This window comes from Pyrgilauda ruficollis, unplaced genomic scaffold (genome assembly GCF_017590135.1).
Source record: "Pyrgilauda ruficollis isolate IOZ18807 unplaced genomic scaffold, ASM1759013v1 scaffold10, whole genome shotgun sequence".
NCBI lineage: Eukaryota > Metazoa > Chordata > Aves > Passeriformes > Passeridae > Pyrgilauda > Pyrgilauda ruficollis.
In genome coordinates this window covers 9,107,976-9,116,861 of record NW_024508101.1, presented here as the reverse complement: position 1 = coordinate 9,116,861, position 8,886 = coordinate 9,107,976, and the positions used below count along the sequence as shown (strand labels likewise).

At 50.2% G+C, this 8,886-nt stretch overlaps 1 protein-coding gene across 2 annotated transcripts in view; it reads left to right on the top strand.

The window, feature by feature from the left end:
* The first annotated feature begins 1,356 nt into the window (after window positions 1–1,356).
* MTMR14 (myotubularin related protein 14) overlaps window positions 1,357–8,886 on the top strand; it is a 31,134-nt gene continuing 23,604 nt past the window's right edge. Inside the window, exons 1-6 of one of the 2 annotated variants that reach the window (XM_041462052.1) lie at window positions 1,357–1,543; window positions 1,619–1,764; window positions 6,076–6,184; window positions 7,080–7,155; window positions 7,834–7,894; window positions 8,407–8,529. In XM_041462052.1, the coding sequence (XP_041317986.1) occupies window positions 1,415–1,543; window positions 1,619–1,764; window positions 6,076–6,184; window positions 7,080–7,155; window positions 7,834–7,894; window positions 8,407–8,529 (644 nt within the window). In that variant the 5' untranslated portion in view covers window positions 1,357–1,414. The remainder of the gene's footprint in view (window positions 1,544–1,618; window positions 1,765–6,075; window positions 6,185–7,079; window positions 7,156–7,833; window positions 7,895–8,406; window positions 8,530–8,886) is intronic. The other variant, XM_041462061.1, reaches the window with a different exon arrangement.

Below are 8,886 nucleotides of genomic sequence, written 5' to 3'. Positions count from 1 at the left end.
CGCCCCCCCGCCACTGCGGAGCCGAGCCCAGCCGAGCTCGGGCTCGAGCCCGGCCGGGCCCAGTCCAGTCCCGCCCAGCCCGGCCCGGCCAGAGCCCGGCCGAGCCCGAGCCGAACCGAGACCCTCCGAGCCCCCCCCCCGGGGATTGGACCGCTCCGCCGCCTCCTGCTGCGCTCGCCTCGGGCTCGGCTGAGCGACGGGCTCGTCTCGGTTCGGCTCGCATCCACTCGGCTTGGCTCGGGTCGGGTCACTGGGCCCATTCCTCTCCCTCGGTCCGGCAGGACCGTTCCCCGGACCGACCCCGCCCGGGGTAGCACCGTGGCATGGCTCCGATAAGTGCTGGAAGGTCCCCGCGTGGCTGCCTTTGGCCGGAGTGCGCCCGCAGGGAGAGCGTCCATCCTCCCGCACCCCTCACGAGCCCCGGGGAGGCCTGCGGGCTGCCGGCGTAGCCCCTCGGACGGGCAGCAGACCTTCCCCACCCTCCTGGCGGGGACCGAGCAAGTAAGTTGCCACCACTGTGGATGCGCCCGCTCGGGGGCAGCAGGAGTCGACCCAAATTCTGTGACAGAGCGAGGCCAGGTACACGGCTGTGCCAGGTCAGATGTGGTGACAGGGTTGGGGTGCACAACGTGCGCCAGGCTGGGTGTGGTGGATGACTGGCTGGGGTAAACGGCTATGCCAGTAGTGTCACACAGGCTGTCAGCACTCTTAACGCCGGTAGGTGCCCTTGCGCAATCCTGCCACTGCCCTGTCAGCCTCACAGCGGTCCCAAACCCAGCAGAGACCAAATCATGCCGGGCCAGTTTCATTCTCAGGCAACGAGATGCACCGCGTTAGCTGCAGTTGAACTCGGCTGTCATTCACTGTTTGAGAAGATTCGCAGCTGATTTGCAAATCAGACAAATGCAGATGAAAAACACATTGTGTTCCCCTGCAGGAGCCAAGGAGCCGTGTGCCTCCGGCTGGGCACGGGCAGTGCTGTCACCCTCGGCACAGCCCGAGCTGGCTCCGTGACACTGCCCGGGGACACGAGCCAGTGCCGCCCTCAGCCGTGCTCCGGGCAGCGATACCGCTCCCCCCGCAGCCCCTCTGCCACGGGCTCAGTGAGTGCGAGCATAGTCTGGGAGGGGCTTCTTTAATTAAAACCCGCCTCGGGGTTCTTTCCTTAGGGCAGCGCCCTGGGCACGCCCGTCAGCGCCACGGTCGGACCCACTCGGCGAGGCCCGACAGCGTTTGCCGCGTCTCTCTGCGGGTGCCGAAGCAGAGCCCGGTGCCCCCGGAGCGGGACTCGGTGCCCCGGGGCGGAGCGCGGCGCGCCCCGATGACGCCGGGAGCGGGCGGAAGGGGCGCGTCGCGGGCGGGCGGAAGCGGCGGGCGGGACGATGGGCCCGAGGCGGCGGTGAGCGGCGCGGGCATGGCGGCGGCGGCGGCCCGCGGCTGCCCCCCGGCGGGCTCCGGGGACCGCTCCCTGGCCGAGCTGCTGCTGGAGTTCTCCCGGGCACAGTACCGCGCCAAGGACGGCGGCGGTGCCGCCGCTGCCAAGGTGAGGGCAGCGGGGCTCGGGGGGCGCGGGGAGCGGGGACCGGCGCGGCGGGCATTGAGCGGTGGCTCTGCGCAGGTGGAGCGGATCGAGCGGCGGTGCCTGGAGCTCTTCGGCCGCGATTATCGCTACAGCGTGATCCCCAACGTGCACGGCGAGGTCTGCGCCCACTATCCGCGGCACATCGTCCTCCTGGAGCGCGATGCCGGCGCCAGCCGTGACTCGTAAGGCCCCCGGTTCCCGTGTCCCGTCCCGTGCAGGTGACGCCCGGCGGAGTTGTTGTCCCTGGGAGCTTCCGCGCCTGGCGCTCCGAGGCTCCCGCCGGCCTGGGGAAGCCCTGCGGGCTGCACTGCGCTAATTATAGCCGGTGGTGTCAGCCGCTCCCGGGACTCCCCTCGCTGCCTGCCGGGGCTGCCGAGCTCCCGTGGGGCTCCTGCCAGGGCTCTTGGGCCGCCTTGGGGAGAGCTGCCGAGCCAAACCTGTTACTCGGGAGCTGTGAAGGAAACGGGGGTGCTCCGGGGCAGCGCCAGCTCCGCTGATGTGGCCCTGGAGCAAACCTGAGCACAGCGTTGGCTCCTGGTGATTGTTGTGTTGCGGCCTGCCCGAGGGCTCAAGGTTGTGAGTAAGCCTGTGTGATGCTCTCACTGCCTTGATGAAGCATCTGTGGTCTTCCAGCGAGGCTTCTGATGTAGGCAGTTTTAGTCTGCAAATCATCTCGGGTCAGGGGGCCTGATAGGGGCTAGACCAACAAGACAGCCTAGACACATATTTCTGTTGTTTCAGACCAGGTTCCAGGTTATTTCGTCTCTCCCTGCCGTGGTGAACAGGTCAGTGGGCAATGAGGTTCAGTGAGCTAAAGGGAAACACTTGTTCAGTTTGGTGCACATTTGAGCCAACACATCTCTGGACTTTGACCCACAAGCTCAGGATCACGTTGGTCTTGTTTCTGGCTGAGTATGAGCTGCTCCTTCCAGCTCCAACCACAGCCTCTCATTTGTGCTTTTCCTTCAACAAAACATAATGCAGTTTTGCAGTCTTGTCTGTGTGTCCATGACAAGAGTGATGTGTTCAAAAGGAGGGTCAACAAGTCCTTCTCACATGTCCAGCTGCATTGCCTGAGGAAGGAAAACCATCAGCTGCCGTGCTGACACGTAGGCTGGGTGCTGTAGGAGGGGGTCTTTGGAAACCAGCCACAACTGACTACCAGGTGGGAGAGTTTCTGCCTAACAGTTGGATGAGATTAGAAAAGATTAAACCCCTTGCTGCAAAAAACAGGAAACGGAAGTTTGAAGCTGTTAAGTGTAACTAGGGGAAGCTTTAGGGAAGAGAAACTGAATGCTTCTGCTTTTCCTGCTCTTGCAAAAGGAAAGGATGCTTAATTTTTCTGACAAGTATTCAAAACAAGGGTACTTATACTTGGTGCCCCATTTTCTTCTGTGACCTTTGCAAGCCAGCAGTGACAATTGACTGTATTTATGCTGATTCTTGGCAAGTTTTGATTTACTGTCTGAAAGAGAGTGACAAAATCAGACTACACTTCATCATCACTCTCCTGATTTCAGCATGATGATTTCTGTAAAAGCTGCCAAGTAATTTTTAGACAAATGCAGATTTTAGTTTAATCATTTTACTCCTATGGAATAATTATTAAATAGAGACTCCTGCACATCTTGTGTTACGGAAGGAAAGAATCTCTTTCAGTCAGCAGGACACTCCATCATGGACTGAGTCTCTTTGGCTGCCTCTTGTGGAACCATAGAATGGTTTGAGTTGGAAGGGATCTTAAAGATCATCCAATTCCAGCCCCTACTGCCATGGGCAGGGATAACTTCCACTAGATCAGGTTGCTGAGGGCCCCATCCAACCTGGCCTTGAAGGCTTCTGGTTTTATCTCTGTAATGTTTTTAATCAGCTGGTAAGATCTACTTGAAGCTTCTCAACTCTGAGAATACTGAGGTGCTTTGGAAGAAGTTTTGACATGTACAAACTCTTTGCTGTACCATCGTTTCTGTCAGTACAGCTGCTTCTGGAGCCATGTGGAGAAGCAGCAAAAAATTGATATTTTTTAACCCAAATCAGTTCATTCTGTAGCTGGGCAGCTGGGGGAAGGAAGGACTTTGCCTGATCAAAGTTTGCTAACAGTACTCTGAAATCCAGGCAGGTACAGGAGAAATTCTGTGTGTTTTGAACCTTTTGCTTTTACTCCTATTTATGCTGCATTTAATCACTAGCTCCTGTAAAAGCATTACACTTGTTCTTCAGAGCAGCTTCCCCCTTTCTGCTGGAGTCTTGATACAACTGTGTTTGTTTACCACGTTCATCTCTTGCATTACTGAGGGTGGTTATTGAGATGAGAAGCTCTGAGAGCCTTATTTGTAGCCATGACTGATGGCAGAGCGGGTCTCTCCAGTGTGTGTGCAGCCTTCCCAAGGAACAGGCATGGTGTGCCTGGGAGAGGGGCTTATCCTTCCATGTCCCCAGCAGGGTGCAGGGCTTCCCACTCACTCTGTGTCCTGGGCTCCTGCCAGGCTGCTCAGACTCATTTGCAGAAACCTCTCCAGGGAATGCAGTGAGTGAAACTTGTTGTCTCAGCTCCCAGAGAGGTGCTTCTCTTATAATTTCTAATCTTTCAGATATTTCATTTTTGCTAACTCTCATCTTATTGGAAGCAGTGCCATGGAGCTATTTTGGTAACACTGCATTTAAGTTCTTGTTTCCCTCTGTATTTGCTTTTGTAAAGGGAACTGCAGCAGAGTGCAGGATATATCTCTTAATTGCATGCATTCATTTAAAAACAGCCCCGCAACCAAATCTGTGCATGGAATCTTTTGAGTTTCAAAATAGTTTGGTGTTTGGAATTATACTTGAAGGCATTATTATACTCTCACACTTGCTCACATTTTCCTGCCTTTCCAATTAGCACCCTCATGTTCACACTGTTTAAAGATGATTAGCTTGGGGTTTTGTTCTTTAAATTCTGGTATATGTCAAAGGTCTTTGGAGCTGGACAGCAAAATAATTGTATATGCAGGAAAACATGAAAAAACTTAAACCACCACTATGAATTCTGAGAACCAAATCCTTCTATTAAAAAAAAAAGAGTATTTGGAAGCCTTGTTTTCTGTTTCCATTGTTTCCCAGCTTCTACTGGCACCACCTTGTATAATATTTTCCATAAACATATTGATATCCATTTTAATAATAGGTTAATTTTTTCAATCCCTCCCAGAATGGCAGCTGCTGGTACATTGCTCCACACTCTCAGTGATTCTGAAGTTCAGCAACTTTCTTTAACTCCATTGTAAAGGTATTAATTTGTTCTTAGGCCACTGTTGAGTTCTCCTCCTCCTCCGTTGTACTCTGATGCTCATATTGCTGTGCATCTGCTCATCTTCATCTGCCCTTTCCATCAGACCCTGGTGGTTTCTCTTGCAGCATAGACTCTCCCTTGGCCATCCTACTCATCTTCCTGTGCCTCTTCAGGCAGGGGTGGGTCACTAGAATCAGATGCTTTATCTCAGCTGAGAGCCTGTGCTCTGCACAGTAGTGCTGGTACTTCTACATCTCTCTAGGGAATTTCCCATGATCTTATTTTTCCCCTTTTTCAGATTTACCATGTTGATAATGTATTAACATCCAGAGATCAGGCAATTCATCTGCCTCTTCTACTGTGCTCCATTACTGGAAAGGGCTAACTGGAAATTCTTGTTAATTGTTTCCAGGTGCATAGCCATGCAGTTTTCTATGTCCAGACTTAACCTGGTTTCTAATATATCACTCTGGATGCTTCTCCAATTCCAGCTCTAGTCCTCTCTACATTGACAGTTCCTCCTTGATGTCTCTGTAGTTCAGAAGTGAGTTTGGATTCCTATCAAATGTGGGCTGATACTTAGACAAACTGGAGCGATTTTAACATTTCCAAAATGTCTCCTGGTATGAAACACAATTCTATTTTGACTTCAACAAGAAAACAAAACAAAATCTAGTTCTGCAGAGGCAGCTGACATTAATCTAAGTACCCTGCTCAACCTACTAGCTGATTTAGTTGTTTAATTACCTGGCAACACAAATGCTTGAGGATCATGGAGTGCTCAAGATTTGATTTTCTATTATATTTCTTTTTTTCTTACGAAACTATCCCCCTGATAGTGAATTCACTGTGATGGTAGTGCTGAGCTGCTTTTGATTGGAAAGGTGATAGCAGGGCAAACAGAACATGCATTTTTGTAGACACTGACTGTCCTTCTCTAGTAATCCAGGTGTTAGTCTGTGGCAGACCCTACTGGTGGTGCTCATACTTGCCAGTTCCTGATGGTGCCGTCATGTACTGTGCATTGGTCTTTCAAAATCAAGAAAAGGAGCCAAAAAAGTGTCCAAATGTGTTGTACAGCAGCAGAAGCAATTCTCAAGGTGTTTTCATGCTTACTAACTTTCTAGGAAAGGGATGGGATTGCAACCCAGGGTTTCTGTGGCGGCTGTGCTGAAAGATGTGTGAGAAGATGCTCTGTGTACTGACCTGAATCTCTGCTCACTAGGTATGAGAGCACTGTGCAGGTTGGCAAACTGCAGGACCTCATCAACCGGAGCAAGATGGCCAGGTGTAGAGGACGCTTTGTTTGCCCAGTCATTCTGTACAAGGGAAAGGTAAAGTTTCATGGGTTACCTGTCTTTACTGAGAAAATGACCTTTCTCTCTGCCATTTGAACTGTGCAGCCACGCCTTCAGTCACGTGTCACTTTTCCAAATGGTGTAAAAATCTGTGCTTAGGTACAAGCAGGCAGCCTGTAGTAGCAGGTAGCACTGGCATTTCAGAGGGGAAAGATAATTATTGTCCCTGTTTGTCCCTTACTCTTCCCAGCAGCTCTCTGAGTAACTTTCCTCTCTCTAGAGAAGTTTCCTTTGTCTGTTCCCTTGGGAAGCAAGATTGCATAAATGGTCTTATGAATGTGTGGGCTTGTCTGCAAGGGGATCTGTAAGAAAGTGAAATTAGATTCATTTTCATGTGAATTACTTAAACTGTGTTGAAGCCCTGTAGGAATAGTCTCATTTAGAATTTAAGTAGCTTAATTCAGTTTTCTTAGTTGAATTTAGAAACACTGTATGAATAGCAAAATCATACCTGTGACAATTTTAATCTAGCTTAACAGATGCCATTGTGGGCTGCATCAGCTGACCTTTTTTGCAGGAGTGAACTGCCTGGAGTCATGTTGGGACCATCCATAATCTCATCCAGAGGAATGTGGAAATAAGGCTCAAGCAGGGTATTAACAGAGCATGTGTTGTTAACTTGGCAGGAACTGACTGTATTAATGCATTGGAGAATTGGAGATGAAAATATGATTCAAAAACTAGCTACAGATAAAGGCACTTGGGAGTTTGCTGTGTTTGGAGAACTCAGTCTGGACCAGGGTTGTAGGGCAGACAGTTGAGAGGTGATAGCTGTAGATACCAACCCTTACTATGTAACCTGACATCAAATAGGCATGATAAGGGAAGGACTCCTGGAGCCTGTGTGATTAATAAAAAAATCTTCCTTCAGCATATTTGCAGATCAGCCACACTGGCCGGCTGGGGAGAGCTCTATGGGCGCACTGGCTACAACTATATCTTCTCTGGTGAGTGAGGAGCCATTTGTCACTCTCTGCCTGGTAAGGCTAGTCATTGCGGGGACAGAGACCTACACATGAGGCCAAGCTCTTCCCAAAACCAGTGGGAGCTCTAGTATGGGCTGCTTGTCCCTCTCCAAGCACTGTATACAGGACAGTGCCACAGCTCATAAGAACTTCAGCCTCAAGTTCTTTTGTCACTGAAGAGTGAGTTAACAGGAAGTACATAGGCAAATAAAAGCATCCCAAAGGATTCAGAGTAGCAATTCCCAAACATTGGGGATGGGAATAATGGAGGGAAGAGGATTAGAAGTTGCTGTTGCTTGACTAATCATTGGGAATCAATGCTGCTAAAGGTGAGATATACTGGACTCTAGGGAAAGCTCTTCAGGGGAGTAGTGGGTGTCTGTAGTGTGTGAGCTGAAGCTTGTTTTAAAAAACCACTGCATACCATTTTTGGGGTGTCCTCTGGCTGTCAGTCATGGGTTTGACTTGCCCAGGTACTTTGCACTGACAAGGAAAGTGTGGGCTACATTAGAAAACAAGATTTTCAGGAAGAGGAAATGTGGGGAACCACACTTAGGTGTGAAGAGAAGGCCCATGACCTTTTTGTTTGTATACATATCTTGTTGGATTGGGGATCAAGTTGGTTCACAAAGGCTTCACTTCTTAATGCCTTTCTTGCAGGAGGTTCTGATGATGCTTGGGCAGATGCAGAAGACATTTCCGAGGAAGACTCTGCGCTTAGGTTTGTATGCATGATTGGGGTGAGGAAAAGGGAGTTTGCTGACTGGCTCAGCCATTCAGTTCTGCTCTTTTCTAGTTTGGGTGTTGGGCACAGGCTTGAGACCCATCACCAGGCTCAGGGTCTTATATTTCTTACTTTTGGAAAAGAGTCTTGAGTATTAATGCCTGGCTGAAGCTTGCTAATCTATTTTCAGAGGGAAGGGCTGGAGACAGGAATATGTAGAGCCATTAAAAATGTATTTGAAGGTCATGGCTGTGTTGACTTCATCAAAAAGTACATCTCCAGGCTGTAGAAATTTTGTTGTATCTTATGTGTTTGTTGCAGAACAGAGTGAGATGTGGGAAGGGACCATGAGCACAAAGCTTGCGGTGTCAATTTGCAGAGTCTGACTTGGCTCGTGCTGTGCTGCTTATGGCTAGGAGTGGTTCAGGGAAGAACTGTGGCTCAGCTGGGAAGAATCAGACTCACCTTGGTCAGTCTTCCACGCTCACCTTGCTTGTTCTGTCTTGCAGAAATGCAGACTCCCAGCTGTTTGACAAGGTCAGAGGGCACGACATCAAGCTGCTTCGATACCTGTCTGTCCGATACATCTGTGACCTGATGGTGGAAAACAAGAAGGTGAAATTTGGCTTGAAGTGAGTCTGGGTTCATTTGTTTTTGTGCAGGCATTGGTTTGCAGCCAGTGTAGCCCTTACATGTGAATTGCTGTCAGGTGTGCACTCAGCAATCTGGGAGCAGTTTCTGGAAGAATTGTGCAGCAGGATAGGTTAGTTGATGCTGTAAAGAAAACCCCATGGTTTTAGGCCACAGAAAACTGACCTAAAACCATGTATCAATAGGCAACATAGTTGCTTTCATCCGTCTTCTGCAGTCCGAGTAGCTTTTTGCCTGTAGAGCTTATAGTAATGAGACAGGCACCCCTTCATAAGGGAGACAGCAATGGAGCCCTCTGTGCATAGGAACAGAGGGAGCTGTTTCTCTGACTTATCTTA